The sequence below is a fragment of the Ananas comosus genome, linkage group 18 (assembly GCF_001540865.1).
Source record: "Ananas comosus cultivar F153 linkage group 18, ASM154086v1, whole genome shotgun sequence".
Lineage (NCBI taxonomy): Eukaryota > Viridiplantae > Streptophyta > Magnoliopsida > Poales > Bromeliaceae > Ananas > Ananas comosus.
In genome coordinates, this window is record NC_033638.1 from 10,228,011 (window position 1) to 10,243,467 (window position 15,457).

General features: G+C 37.1%; 3 protein-coding genes across 5 annotated transcripts; 2 read left to right on the plus strand and 1 right to left on the minus strand.

Annotated features, from left to right (window-relative positions):
* On the minus strand, window positions 243-2,749 carry LOC109724069 (nitric oxide synthase-interacting protein). The gene is made up of 2 exons (XM_020252718.1): window positions 2,394-2,749; window positions 243-1,190 (listed from the first exon to the last, which is right to left on the minus strand). The coding sequence occupies exons 1-2, from the start codon at window positions 2,630-2,632 to the stop codon at window positions 506-508; spliced, it is 924 nt and encodes a 307-aa protein (XP_020108307.1). The 5' UTR covers window positions 2,633-2,749; the 3' UTR covers window positions 243-505.
* On the plus strand, window positions 6,960-9,569 carry LOC109723821 (receptor-like protein kinase THESEUS 1; the record flags this gene model as incomplete). Its single annotated transcript, XM_020252306.1, has 1 exon — window positions 6,960-9,569. A coding segment is annotated over one exon (2,400 nt), but the record flags the coding sequence as incomplete, so codon positions are not given.
* Window positions 10,134-11,110, plus strand: LOC109724271. 3 transcript variants are annotated; one of them, XR_002219876.1, is made up of 3 exons: window positions 10,134-10,326; window positions 10,443-10,581; window positions 11,093-11,110. XR_002219876.1 is itself a non-coding variant. In XM_020253036.1 (2 exons), the coding sequence occupies exons 1-2, from the start codon at window positions 10,249-10,251 to the stop codon at window positions 10,524-10,526; spliced, it is 162 nt and encodes a 53-aa protein (XP_020108625.1). In that variant the 5' UTR covers window positions 10,139-10,248; the 3' UTR covers window positions 10,527-10,698. The 3 variants fall into 3 exon arrangements, 1 of the variants encoding a protein (XP_020108625.1); XR_002219875.1 differs by lacking the exon at window positions 11,093-11,110 and adding an exon at window positions 10,780-11,055 and having other exon boundaries at window positions 10,135-10,326; XM_020253036.1 differs by lacking the exon at window positions 11,093-11,110 and having other exon boundaries at window positions 10,139-10,326; window positions 10,443-10,698.

The following is a 15,457-nucleotide window of genomic DNA, read 5'->3' on the forward strand; positions in this document are numbered from 1 at the left end:
TGTGTGTGTGTATGTGTGTGGGTGAAAGCAAATGTTGCCCTGTCGCAGTCGCCCCTTATCCGTCTCATGAAAACCTGGTGGAGCTCGCTTCGACTAAATTTTGTTGCGGTTAAAAATGTTGAAATAAGGATAAGAAAAATACTGAAGTAATTTAAATCTAACTGTTTCAATTTTAATAGATGATCATGTTAACTATAAAGCATAACACAATTCCCCGTTCAATTAGCACAAAAACCATTGAATTTATCAAAACTATAACTTAGTCGAAATTAGCTCAAATCAAAATAATCAAAAGCTAAGAAAGAAAAAAAAAACAATTGAGGGAACAGGCCGAGAATTTGTTATTCGACTAAACTATAGCCCTTCACAAAAGAGGGAAGAGAAAAGAGAGGCACACATTTTCAACTGTTCAAGCATAGAAGGCCCGTGACCACAACTTGTAACACAACATTTAGCATGTGTATAATCAAGATCTATCGAGCAGCAGTGCGCATATAAGCAACAGCTAGAGACCCCTCGGGACAGGCTTGACCAACCCAAGTCCCGTGCCGCTGCCCAAGTGCTTGAAGTCGGTCGCCTCCAATTTGTCGTCGTGCCCGGCAAACCCCGTCCCGCCTCTCTCCAAGGGAACCAAGTTCCTCACTTTGCACTCCCTACTACACACCAAGCACACCCTGTCGGTCGCCACAAACTTATCTGCGCACTTCTTACAGAACACGTGGCCGCACGTGGTGAGAGCCACGAGCGACATCGTGTTCGTCAGGGTCACTTTGCAGCTGGGGCAGATGTAGTTGCTGTCCGAACTCCTGGTCTTCTTCTGACCATTACCAGTATCTTCCGTGAAGTAGATGGGGAAAAGGGCTTTTAGCTTCAGCTTCTCTTTTCCCTCGGGGCAAATAGTGTCGGTGGAGGGAGCTTCGACTTTGACCGAGGCGCCTGGAGTAGCCGACGGGAGCCAAAAGGCCTTCATGTCGCGGAGGGCTTCCTCTTCGTAGGAAGTTACTTTTACACTGTTCGCCCCGTGGAAGCCATTCTTGTCATGCGTGTTGCTCTTGTCGTTATTATACTGCGGGACGGCGCCGTGGTTCTGCTGATCAAAAGCCTCTAGTTCTCGGGCTTTTTGCAGCATCAGCTTCTCTTCTTGCTCTTCTTTCTCTTGATTTTGTTGAGCAGCATGGGCAGCAAGTTTCCTGGAGCATATAAAGAATGAAGATCAACTTTACTAAATCAAAGATGAGGTTTTGGACAGACATCAAACAAAAGTTGCAACTAATGGATGATAATACAATTCTTCTTGAGGTTCGATGTTAGACCAAATTATTTGCTAATTGCACACGTCCATTAGGTGCGATATGAATACATAGGGGTTTTCTTTTAATTATACTGACACCTTAGGATAGTAAAACTTCCCCTACAAGATGATTTATTCTGTTCGGAGAGAAATAACTAAGAGGTCTCAGGTTGCATTCACTATGCAATCGTAGAATCTTCTCATACTCTCTATCAACCAATTAAACGTGTTCCTTGAGTAAACAAAAAGGAGAAGCACCCACCCAATGCTTCTCCCACGGCAGTTCGAGTTACCGTTATATAACATCATACATGAAAACTTCTAAAGCATTTTTTAGATTTTACGAGACCCTCTAAAGCATCAAAGTGGGTGAGTTTGGCAACGACACTCCCAAACTAGCCCTTAGTTTGGGAATCCCTATAAAGCCTTACTATGGCACGTTTGGCGTGATGAGATTTTTAACAAAAGACGACTTGATAAAAGGGAAGTTGGTGTTAGAAAATTTGTGTCTTTTGTTCAGATGCTTTGGCCAATCAACAAATGGTCACACAGACAGATCAATAAAAAACACTTTATGTTATCTTCTAAACAATCTAAGCCAGTTAAATGCTGCCTACAAATACACTAAAATTGAGATCACACCTGATGACCCTTTTAACACTCTTTTAAGTGGAGGTCAGTGCTGGAACTCAGATTGAATCACTTGGCAAATTTTGAAGATGAAGCTTAAAATAAACGGCGATCCGGTAAAAGTACCTTCAATTTCAGCCCCCTTTCTTTTTCAATAAATAAGTTTCACGTACCAATTCAAACATTACCAAATTTACTAAACATCAACACATGAACCTACTTTATCACAGATATAGCATCTTTAAAAACTAACATACTCAACGAAATTATAAATTTATCAACAGTAATCTTAACAATAAATCAACATAATTAACCTCAACGTAATTCCCCCAATTCTCCACAAAAACTACGGTAGCCAAAAACACAAAACATAGATCACACATCAAAGCGCCCACAACAGATCCAACGAGATCAAACAAAACGAACATGGATTGGAATCAGAAGAAAGAGTGGAATTATATGAAACCCTAACCTCTTGATGTCCTTCTTTTGGGCGAGGAGGCACTCGAGGATGCACTCCTTGCAGAAGACGTGGCCCTTTTGGCAACAGAGGGGGTCGATGAAGGGCTTGAGGCAGAGGCAACACGCGTCGAAGGGCTTGATCGAGTCCTTGCCGAGGCGCTCCCGCTGCGTCCCGTACCCGAGCTTCCGCTTCTCCTCGTACGTGAAGAACGCGAGGTCATTGTTGTTCTTCGAGTGCCGCTGCGGCATCCTCCCTTCTTCGTCTCTAACCCTAACCCTAACCCTAACCCTAACCCTAACCCTAGAGATCGGAGGAGGGAGAGGGAGATAGAAGCTTCTGTTGGTGTCGAGGAGAGGCGGTGATCGAGACCACGATAAGGTTGAATGTTGGATTTCGGATAATTTATCTGCTTATTATGTCACGACCCGTACCCGATACCGACTCGGACAAAAATTGTACGAAGACCCCTCGAATATAAGACGGTTTGGAATAAGGTCTTCTAATTTTTCTTTTTTTTAGAGAAATTACTTGCACTATTAGTCCCTGAACATTCACTTTAGTTCTGTTTGGCCCTTAAAATTTTACTATTATTATTACATCTAAATCTTATAATTCAATTTATAAATATAGAAAGTACTGCACATAAAATTGTTAATTGACAAAATTAAAATACGTGATGATAGAAAATTAAAGGTTAATAAATGTAAGGTGCATGATTCCAGAGGTGCTCCAACTCCATGGATAGACACTAGACTCTTTTCCCTTGCAATATGTAATTGCTGAGCAATAACCAAAAATTAAAATTTTAAACATAAAACTGTGTAAACTTCTAAAACTTTAATGTGTTGACCTCATTGATAAAAATAAAAATATAGCTGAGTGGGTACATTGGACTTATTATTTGTTATTAAATTTTTTGTTCTATAGTTTTTTCTATTTAAATTAGTTAATTTTTAATTTAAAATTTTGAATATTAATTGTTTAACATTTTACGGTCTGCATAAGAGGAAGTTTACTGTGTAATATTTATACCACATCATCTACTTCCAGCCAGTCATATTTTTTTCTTTGAAAGAAAAAATATATAATTTTTTTTTAAAAAAAATCATGATGAAATGGATGAATCTTAAAAGAGTATTTTGATTAATTAAAAAACACCATATTAGTAATATAAGTGTTGAATTTTAGAATTTTTCGCAAAAGCGGCTATTGTCACCATTTGTTTAGTTGGAAGTTAAGGGGTGGAATAACTCCTTAACCCCCATATTATCTCTAAACATCCCAAAAATGGGTGGGGTTAGCTAACCCCACCTAATCCAGGATAGCCCATTTTGGGTGAGGTTAGCTAACCTCACCTAACCCCACCAAATTTCAACCAAACATTATTTTCTATTCATAATAATCCACTATCCTTCTTATTCCATATACTCCAACCAAACACTATTTTTTACTATTCTGGACTAACTCCAACCCCCAACCAAACATAAAAATACTCTATTCCCATCTTAACCCTGAACTTAATCCTATTTTTAAAATAACTAGTTTTTTCTTAATCCCGAACCAAGCGATCTGAAAAAGATTAGAGAGTACTGGAGCATGTGAAGAGAAGTTGGAAGAACGTGAGAAGGGACAAAATGGTGGTGGTATCCAACCAACCAAAAATGGGGACGCGTCCGTGAATTTATGACCTTTTTTACACATGAAAATTAAATTCTAAACAGTTAAACTAAACCCAGGTGCCATGAGATTCAGATGCTCCCTCTTCAAATGCTTTACTATCTTTTATTATTATTATTTAATTTGAGGGATTATTTAACAATCTTTGGGAGCCCGAAAACAGAGTGAGAATCTATTTTTATATTTTAAAGAGTAGAATATTTAAAATTATTTTTAAATTTATTTTGTCTAAATAATAAATTATTGATAAACATTATTATCATCGCAAATGCATATAAGAGAGGCACGGTATACTAGCCATTAATAACTAATGTAAGTCGTAAATGGAGCTCATAATCAGAGCCCATAAACAGGAGTGAAAGAACTATACTGCTGGATTTTCTTTTTTTTTTACTTCTAATCCTCATTAGAGTAAGCACGTTCAGATTATATAGGATATTTGGCATGCAAATTTTCAGAATATACAGTGCATTAGTTATTCTTTAATGAGTAAGCAAACTCACGAAAACTCTGCTAATAAACTTATAGAATTATTAGTCTTAATCATTAATTTGACTGTGATTCGATCTAACGCGATTTTCTGTCATTTCGAACGTAATTCGGTTATACTCAAGCTTCCGTCTTTTTGAACATGACTCGATCTGATAGCCCGATGCTAATTTTGTAAGCGAACGAAGTATAATTGCGAGGTACAAAAATTATGGCATTTAAGAGTTCTACCTAGGAACACTCTAATTAAAGAAAAAGAAGAAACACTTCACATGGTTGCATCAGGCTTTAATGATGAACCCCTCTCATGAACTCTGTTTCCATCTCGTTTGTAAGCGGAGGAGCCCATCAACCTCAAACAGCTGCTGACACTTCCAACACCACCTCCACCTCCATTCCCATTTCCCACNGGTCCCTGAACATTCACTTTAGTTCTGTTTGGCCCTTAAAATTTTACTATTATTATTACATCTAAATCTTATAATTCAATTTATAAATATAGAAAGTACTGCACATAAAATTGTTAATTGACAAAATTAAAATACGTGATGATAGAAAATTAAAGGTTAATACATGTAAGGTGCATGATTCCAGAGGTGCTCCAACTCCATGGATAGACACTCGACTCTTTTCCCTTGCAATATGTAATTGCTGAGCAATAACCAAAAATTAAAATTTTAAACATAAAACTGTGTAAACTTCTAAAACTTTAATGTGTTGACCTCATTGATAAAAATAAAAATATAGCTGAGTGGGTACATTGGACTTATTATTTGTTATTAAATTTTTTGTTCTATAGTTTTTTCTATTTAGATTAGTTAATTTTTAATTTAAAATTTTGGATATTAATTGTTTAACGTTTTACCACCTGATTGGGGACGGTCTGCATAAGAGGAAGTTTACTGTATAATATTTACACCACATCATCTACTTCCAGCCAGTCATATCTTTTTTTTTGAAAGAAAAAATATAATAATTTTTTTAAAAAAAATCATGACGAAATGGATGAATCTTAAAAGAGCATTTTGATTAATTAAAAAACACCATATTAGTAATATAAGTGTTGAATTTTAGAATTTTTCGCAAAAGAGGCTGTTGTTACTGTTTATTTGGTTGGAGGTTAAGGGGTGGAATAACCCCTTAACCCTCATATTATCTCCAAATACTCCAAAAATGGGTGAGGTCCGTCTAACCCCACCTAATCCAGAATAGCCTATTTTGGATGGGGTTAGCTAATCTCACCTAACTCTACCAAATTCCAACCAAACATTATTTTCTATTCATAATAATTCACTATTCTTTTTATTCCATATACTCCAACCAAATATTATTTTTCACTATTCTGAACTAAATACTCTATCCCCATCTTAACCCTGAACTTAACTCTATTCCTAAAATAACTAATTTTTTCTTAATCCCGAAACACACGATCTGAAAAAGATTAGAGAGTACTGGAGCATGTGAAGAGAAGTTGGAAGAACGTGAGAAGGGACAAAATGGTGGTGGTATCCAACCAACCAAAAATGGGGACGCGTCCGTGAATTTATGACCTTTTTTACACATGAAAATTAAATTCTAAACAGTTAAACTAAACCCAGGTGCCATGAGATTCAGATGCTCCCTCTTCAAATGCTTTACTATCTTTTATTATTATTATTATTTAATTTGAGGGATTATTTAACAATCTTTGGGAGCCCGAAAACAGAGTGAGAATCTATTTTTATATTTTAAAGATTAGAATATTTAAAATTATTTTTAAATTTAGTTTGTCTAAGTAATAAATTATTGATAAACATTATTATCATCGCAAATGCATAAAAGAGAGGCACGGTATACTAGCCATTAATAACTAATGTAAGTCGTAAATGGAGCTCATAATCAGAGCCCATAAACAGGAGTGAAAGAACTATACTGCTGGATTATCCTTTTTTTTACTTCTAATCCTCATTAGAGTAAGCACGTTCAGATTATATAGGATATTTGTCATGCAAAATTTCAGAATATACAGTGCATTAGTTATTCTTTAATGAGTAAGCGAACTCACGAAAACTCTTGCTAATAAACTTATGGAATTATTAGTCTTAATCATTAATTTGACTGTGATTCGATCTAACGCGACTTTCTGTCATTTCGAACGTAATTCGATTATACTCAAGCTTCCGTCTTTTTGAACATGACTCGACCTGATAACCTGATGCTAATTTTGTAAGTGAACGAAGTATAATTGCGAGGTACAAAAATTATAGCATTTAAGAGTTCTACCTAGGAACACTCTAATTAAAGAAAAAGAAGAAACACTTCACATGGTTGCATCAGGCTTTAATGATGAACCCCTCTTATGAACTCTGTTTCCATCTCGTTTGTAAGCGGAGGAGCCCATCAACCTCAAACAGCTGCTAACACTTCCAACACCACNGCCGAGTCTTCGAACCGGATTCCGGCTCAGGTGATGCTTCTCCCCGCTCCTTCACCGTCTCCCCCACCACCCACACCGTAGTTCGCTCCAACTCTTCCGGTATCTACGGAAGCGCCCGTGTTTTTACCCGATTCTCCGAGTATGGATTCGCCGTTAAGCATGCGGGTTGGCACTTCTTGAGGCTACATTTTTACCCTCTTCGTAGTCCTCGGTATAACCTCCGGTCGGCGTGCTTTTCCGTCGCCGCTAATGGATTCACCTTGCTTTATAGCTTCTCTTGCTCGAAGATGAGTACTAGAAGCTCTGTTCATTACAAAGAATACATTTTGGAGGTGAATTCGGAGTCGCAACCGTTAATTTTGAGGCTAACTCCTGCTAATGGGTCGATTGCGTTCATCAGCGCAATTGAGGTTATATCGATTCCCGACGGATTGGTTCCGTCCGCCGCCGCCACCGTTCCGATCGGGCCTTATGTCAATATCTCCACACACTTGGCCTTTGAGACCATTTACAGGATTAATGTGGGAGGTGTAGCTATTGGTTCGAAAAATGACACTTTTTGGCGGATTTGGGAGACGGATCAACCGTTCTTGATCAATCCTGCTTCTGTTCACACCGTGTCAACCGATCCGCATAATGTTAAATACCCGCCTGGAATTCCGTCTTATACGGCCCCGAATTTGGTTTATGCCACCGCGCAAGAAATGGCGGATGCTAACGTTAGCAACCAGAAGTTCAATATCTCCTGGATGTTTAAAGTTGATTCGGGTTTTCGGTATTTAGTTCGGCTACATTTTTGTGATTTTATCAGCAACAATACAAGTAATCTCGTGTTCAATGTCTATATGAACAACGAATCTGCGTTGAGCTCATTTGGTATATTGAGCAAGGCTGAGCTGTCGACTGCTTATATTGTGGATTTTGTACTGAATGTTCAGATGGAAACAGATAAGATTTTAGTTCAAATTGGGCCACCACAAATCATGAATGTGGCGCCAAATGCGATTCTTAATGGACTTGAGATTATGAAGCTCAGTAATCAGGACAAGTACCTCGACGCATCTCATATCGTTAATAATATCAGTTTTGAGGCATCAAAGCAAAATAAGAGATCAACAACACTTCTAATCACATTAACTGCTGTGGGAGCAGCTCTTCTGGTTTTCATTGTTGCAATGTTATTACTGTGTTACAGGCATTACAGTAATAGTAATAAGAAGAAGAGCCCTTCTTTAACATGGCTGCGTTCCTCTATTGCTCCCAATTCACAGGCGAATAACTCCAATACAAAGATATCCACCCGCAGTTACTTTTCGTCGGGGCCATCTCTAGGATTAGGGCAACTATTGGCATTCTCGGAAATAAAACAGGCTACTAACAACTTCGACGAGAATCTAGTTATAGGTGTGGGAGGTTTTGGTAAAGTGTACAAAGGAGTATTAGAGAATGGCATTGTAGTCGCGGTGAAGCGAGGAAACCCACAATCCCAGCAGGGATTAATAGAGTTTCGTACAGAAATAGAAATGTTATCCAAGTTACGCCACCGCCACTTAGTTTCCCTTATTGGGTACTGCCATGAGCCCAACGAGATGGTCCTGGTCTACGAGTTCATGGCCGGTGGGCCCCTTCGCAAACATTTGTATGGCTCGGATCTTCCCCCACTCTCATGGAAGCAAAGGCTTGAAATTCTCATAGGAGCAGCTAAAGGCTTGCATTATCTCCACACAGGAGCTGCTGAAACTATCATTCATCGAGATGTTAAAACGACTAACATTCTTCTCGATGAGAATTTTATAGCTAAAGTTGCCGATTTCGGCTTGTCCAAGTCAGGGCCAACTTTGGACCAGACCCATGTGAGCACTGCTGTAAAGGGAAGCTTTGGCTACCTTGATCCTGAGTATTTTAAAAGGCAGCAATTGACTGAAAAGTCGGATGTTTATTCTTTTGGAGTTGTTCTAATGGAGGTATTATGCGCGAGACCTGCAATTAATCCTGCACTTCATAGAGATCAGGTGAACATAGTGGAGTGGGCGATGAGCTGGCAAAAGCGCGGACTCTTAGAGCGGATAATCGACCCCCATCTTGTGGGTAGTGTTAGTATTGGCTCCATAAGGAAATTCGGTGAAACTGCTGAAAAGTGCTTGTCAGAGTACGGTATCGAGAGGCCAACGATGGGTGATGTGTTATGGAATTTGGAGTACGCTCTCCAATTACAAGAGTCATTCGCAATAGATGTTGAGGAGGGAAGCAGCATAAGCTGTATCGAAGGGCTTCCTGAAATTATTCCAGAAAGGGGGAATGCGGAGCGTGATATGTCTAGTTTTGTCAGCGGCGGAACTGATGCAGCAACGAGCAGAGTATTCTCTCAGTTAATGGATCCAAAGGGAAGATAGGAAGCTGCATAGCAGTAAGCTTACTCATTTTTCTGACGCTCGTCGAAACTTTGCTCAATATAGGCTTTATGTTGTAATATCCTGCAGCAAATATCACTGAAGGGTTGTTATTGTCGCATAATTACTAAAATTGTAAACAACTATTCTGTAATGTGATTGACTTGAGAAATTCCGTCCGATATAAATACATCAAATTTATCTTCTTATCTATTTTCTTTACTGTTCTTTGTGCCATCTTTGTCTGGATTGCATGATATAATTTTATCACATCTTTGTTTTCTCCTGAAAATCCTTTAGCCAATATTGAACCTTTTCTTCTCTGTTTCAGTTTAAGAACAAGGATTCGTTGCGGATTTTGTAGATTGCAATCTTTTTTAGTAACATTCTTGTAACTTGCTCAATTAGGCTTGGGGCTTCTAAATGGTGCAAAATAGTCTCTCTATAAGTATATGATGATGGAGAATCGAAGCAAATATTATTTGAGTGATGATGCTAAGATTCGCCGAAGTGAGTTAAGTTCTTTTTTATAGAAAAAGTGATTGTTTGATATTATTTTACATGGTATAATAGAGTGATTGTTTGATATTGTTGGCAACAGATATTATTTTACATAGTATCACAGCAAGAAGTCCTGATTTTAAATTTCGTTAATGTGTAGTGGTCGATAGCTAATAGAATTGTTAAAACTTAAACAAATTTTTTAATTTAACTAACTAAAGTAAAGTTTAGGGTGCTATTTCCAAATATCCCATAGTTGCGGGGTACCTTTTCATCAAAAAGTAAACATTCGCCGGTAGACCCGGTCCATGCAAATGTAGACTCGACACTCTTCGTACCACGCACCGGTGAAGAAGAAGACTCTTTCTAGGGTTTCTCTTGGGTTAATAAAATGGAAGCGTCGAAGCTCCTCAAGGAGAAGAGATTCTGGATCGCATCCTTCCTCGTTGTGTGGGCCGCCGCTCTCCAGGTTCGGCAAAAGAAAAAACCCTAACCCTAACGCCAACCCCAACCCCTATCTCCGATCCTTTCCTGTTTCTCTCTAAACCCTGATTCGATTCCTCTCCCCTCGAATCATCCCCGCAGGGGCACATGATTTGGATGCAGAAGCAAGACGCATTCAAGCAGAAATTTGGTGATTTGAGCGAGGAAAAGGACGAGCGCGACTGAGGATCCCGACCAAAATCAGATTTTTTTGTAGATGTTCCCTGATGAATCCGAATTGGTATGTGATGATAATCATTGTTGTTTAATCTCTTATTTTGAGCGATAGAAGATATTAATACAAGATGACGAACAATGTTAGCTTCATTTGTAGCAAATAAATTGTTTGTTTCGGTAAGCTTCTTGCTTTACGCTCATCTATGATCTACTTTACATGTCTGACGTATAGTTATTCTGTGTGTTCTTCTGTCACATTTAGATAGAGGATTATGTCTCATCATCATCATCATCTGTGTTCTTCTTCTTCTTCTTCTTCTGAAGTATTGCTGAGCATTCAACTGTTGAGACTAAGCTACAACATTTATGCTGTTATATTACCTCTGTAGGAGAGAGAGAGATTTCAAAGTATAAGCAATTGGCATATGGCTTCATGTTTCATATGAAAAAAGAGGATGTCACATACTATTTTCTTTGCAGTAACTTAACTTAATGTTCCTTTTGTACCATTGTGATTATAATGTGGTTGAGAGCAAAACTACTTTGTTAGCTAAGGGTGTTTTTGTTTGCCGTAGTCGGAAGAGGCGGAGGTTGCGAGTTTCGGTATGGTAGAGTATAAAGTCACACTTTTGCGTCATACATAAAGTTGGGCCCGGTGGTGCTCGCAAAATGTACTTATTCAATTGTTCTTCGCAAAGATTAAAGTGCCCATCGGCACGGGTCGTATTCACCGTGTCGTATCGTGTCAGCAAAATATCAGCACGATACAGTTTCCGTACCGATGATACAATTCAAAACTCTTTATTTTTAAAATTAGTAAGTAATTTTCTTAATAAAATTCAAAAGATTTGATAAAAATGCATAAAAAATAATTGTCATAATCTGTTGCTAAAGAAAATAAATATTTTATACCATTACATGTTGGCACACATAGCACGCATCGGCACGGCTGGATACGCACCGTGCTGACAAGTTTTCGGCACAATCTCATGTTACGGTATTTAAATCCTTGATTCTCCGCATCTGATATCTGAATTCGTTGGTTTCGTCCAAACGGCTGCCCCGGTGGTTTTGATGAGCCGAGGGACTTCTGCGCCGGAGATCCAGTGAAACAAATACATTTTTATTTATGCGTCTCTATCAGACATAACCATGACCTGATGGGCCTGATCTGGTCTTGAGGACGATGATCCGATTCGAACGAATAACAATGGGGACTGAGCCCGATTCTTTCCTTGGGGCAACTTGAACCTGGCGTGACCCAATACGAACCCAATCTAACTAACCGATGAATCCGATCTGCGGTAATCACGTTGGTACTAACAATTCATATTTACAAACAGTTTTTAAATGAATAATACATTGATGATATATAGTTATTTTTAACCTCTATTATAATTTATAAATAGATTCAGGTTACTTAAGTATGTACAGCGAGTGACTTATTATGATAGTTTGAGCCTCTATGATATCCAATGGTGCAAAATTCAACCCATGGAGCAATTCAAAATAATTATGTAATTAATTATTCGACATCAAATCAGTGTGAAGCCAAGCTGAGAAATGAGAATCCATGTATTCTTTGAACAATTAGTATGTAAACAACTAATTTAGTCAATGCTCAATATCATATTATTTAGTAAATAAAAGCAAAATTAGATGCAGCCTCTTCCTAATTAAGTAAGTTCGTGGAGAAAAGAAGCGGCCATTTTGAGTGATTAAGTCATCAGATAGAGAAAGTTTAGCTATTTTATTAATATATGCAATGCTTTATTAAGTGTTGTAGTTGAATAGAGATTAAAAAAAATGAATAAAATGTAGTACAAAATGTGTCAATCCCTTGCTTAACTCATATCGCAATTATGTCGGTACTATTTGACCTTAATCAACCAATCAAACGGAGCCCTAAGAAAGGAAGAAACCTAAAACCAATTGGCCCCGCTTGTTATAACGTGGCAATGTATGATTGGCCTCGAGACGTATAGATTATAATATATGCGTTGCTTCATTCTTAAGTAAAGTAACAGTTAGAGTTAATGTCAAAGTTTAGTGATTAAATCGCTGCGTTGAGCGGCCGCAAATTGAATGAATGAGGTGAAAGGTGATTACCAATCTGACCATATAAGATGCAATGAATCCATTGTAGCCAATCGTACAAAATAACTTGGTAATTTCAACACCAATTAATAACTTGATTCCCAGTTTCATGAGCTCACTTGAGAAGAATACGTCATTGTCTACGTCTTTTCTCTATTTCCACTTCTTCTTTTTTTTACATTTTTTGCCCTATTTTATACTACTCTGCATAGCCTACTTGATTCAATTACGTTATTATAATGATCGTGATTAGTGTAAATATAAGGAGTGATTAATTAGGGCCATGGAATATATATATATGAGGAGAGTTGTTCTGGTTAACCCTTCACTGCTTATTCTGAACTTGTATACGATCCTGCACATTCAAATATGCAGCGACGCGACCGAATATTTTGTAACTAAAAATTAATGAATATATGGGTTTTACAAATAACCCTAATTCAGTGATTAAGTCCCTACAATTCATTTGCTTTGGCTCTTTTAAATTAACGTCAGTGATAGAACTTACATTTTGTCCCACCTTTGGTGCATGATTTGCATTAGCCAATCCTCAATTGTCAACCCAGATCAGGGATTATATTATGTTGTATATGTAGGTTTGGTTCGTTAACACGAGAGTAACTTAGATTTAAGCATTTTAAAGTGATAGGATAGTTTCAGATTTTGGTGTAAGATAAATTTACGGCATAGTATGAGAGACATCGCCTTGAAGTTATGAATGCGCACAAACAATTCTTTGCGAGGAGTTTTCAGTTGTGAACAAACAAAATTTAGATTGAATGCCAATATAAGTTTCCTGAGTCCCAAATACCGAAAACTTTATTTCTAAACTTCTACTTTTGCTACAATGCGCGCCATTTATAACAAATTTAATTAACAAAATTATAATTGTCTTTTCTAAATAATTTTATTCAGATAACACTTCTGCGTAAGCTCAGATCGAACAAAAATCGTCTAATTAGCAAAGTGAGCACTTTGACATGAACCCACCTACCTACCTGTTGTTTGGTGGTTAGGGTTTAAAACTCGAAGATTCTACATACAAAGAAACAATAGAATACCAACCATCCAAGTAGCAAAGGGCTTGGTGGTTGAAACTCGAGACCCAAGTTCGAATCCTAGTTGATTCATATTTCTTGCTAAATTTATTTCTAAATGAAATAAACGAAACGGATAGCGTGCTACCTATCTCTCCAAAAAAAAAAAAAAAAAAAAAAAAAAAAAAAAAAAACTGATGTGGCCGGTTCCTACATACATTCTCAACTTCTCTAGATACCACACATGAACAAGTATAAAGTATGAAAGGTACAGCTGCTGCAGCAGCAAAACAGATGTTCCCACACTCTGACAACGTATTAAAGATACCGACCGTCCCTAGCATAAGTGACAAAAGATTTAGTGGTTGGTACCTGAGGTCCCAAGTTCGAATCCTTGTTGATTTATATTTCCAACTAAATTTATTTCTAAATAAAATAAACAAAGCGGGTAGCGTACTATCTATCTCTAAAAAAGACAACATATTAAAGATTTCCTTCATAACATAATGAGTGTTTCTCTACAAAACCAAAAAATAAATCCGGCTAAATTACACCTATGATACTCAAACTATGAGGTGCATAACATTTTATTTCTCAAACTTTTATTTATTATAATTTTTTATTCAAATATTATAAATTATTATAATAAATTTTTATAATTTCACTAAATATTGACGTCATTTATTATTATGACATCATCAATCACAACACTATTTTTTATATTAATGATACATTAATATTTACTTAATTAAATTAGATTGTGAGATTTAATTACAATAATTAATTTAAAAAATTCAAGCAAAAATTAAAACATCATACAAACCAAAAATATAATTTAGCGGATAATAAATAAATACAAAAACTTACCACCCAAATATTGGCCTTAAGTTTTGGTCGTCGCTTCGTATTCTAATATCTTATTTGAATGCACGTTTCACAACGTCACTTAGAGGAGCATAAAAGTCAAAAGACCAAAAGTCAACTCTCCTTTGTTATACTCACCCAAGTGTTCTCATCTATGCACACATGTTTAATTAAGACCCTCTAGCTATTTAATTAAGAGTAGTAGGAAGCTTCCCTGAAACGTGTAAACCTCTCCTGTCTTTTTAACTTGTCGAAAAAGAAAGAAAGAAAGAAAGAAAGAACCAAACAAGGGTCGAATGAATCTACGTGGTCAATCATTATCCACAACAACACCAAGTTATTGAAAAATGTAGTGTAGAGTTGGTCCACACCTACTACTCTTTTAAGACTCATTTTACACTGGCCAAGTAGAATAAGGTGTTCGCGCTAACATTTGGGTGGACCTGCTCTAGAACATTCTCATCCTTTCTTTCAATATCTTCGTAGATCACATACACGCAGGTCGGATTACAACCTATACTCCATAAGCCTTTTGAGTGTTGTGAAGAATATTTTTGCTATGTGAAGTGGAAGTTTTAATTTAAATTTTCTCCTTTTCGGATGCAGAGGCATGAATTTGATTGTAGAATCAGTAATATTATGCTCTGAAAAGGAAAATTATTTTTTGCACATGATATATATACATCGATCAATACCACTCAGAAGATCGGATTGTTAGATTTAAAATATGAGATGAGATAGAGTACGGAGAGGAAACAGTGCACAAATAAAATATGCAAAGGCACTGCACTGGGTGCAATTAATAATTTGACTCTATTTTGTTTCAACAATTTTTCGGTGACTTCTCGAGTACTAAAAAGATCGTGTTTGGTTTTTCAACATCCTCGTCTTTATCCCCTGATTAAACACCCCGACAATTAAGACCAAGAAGCAGTTTTTTCC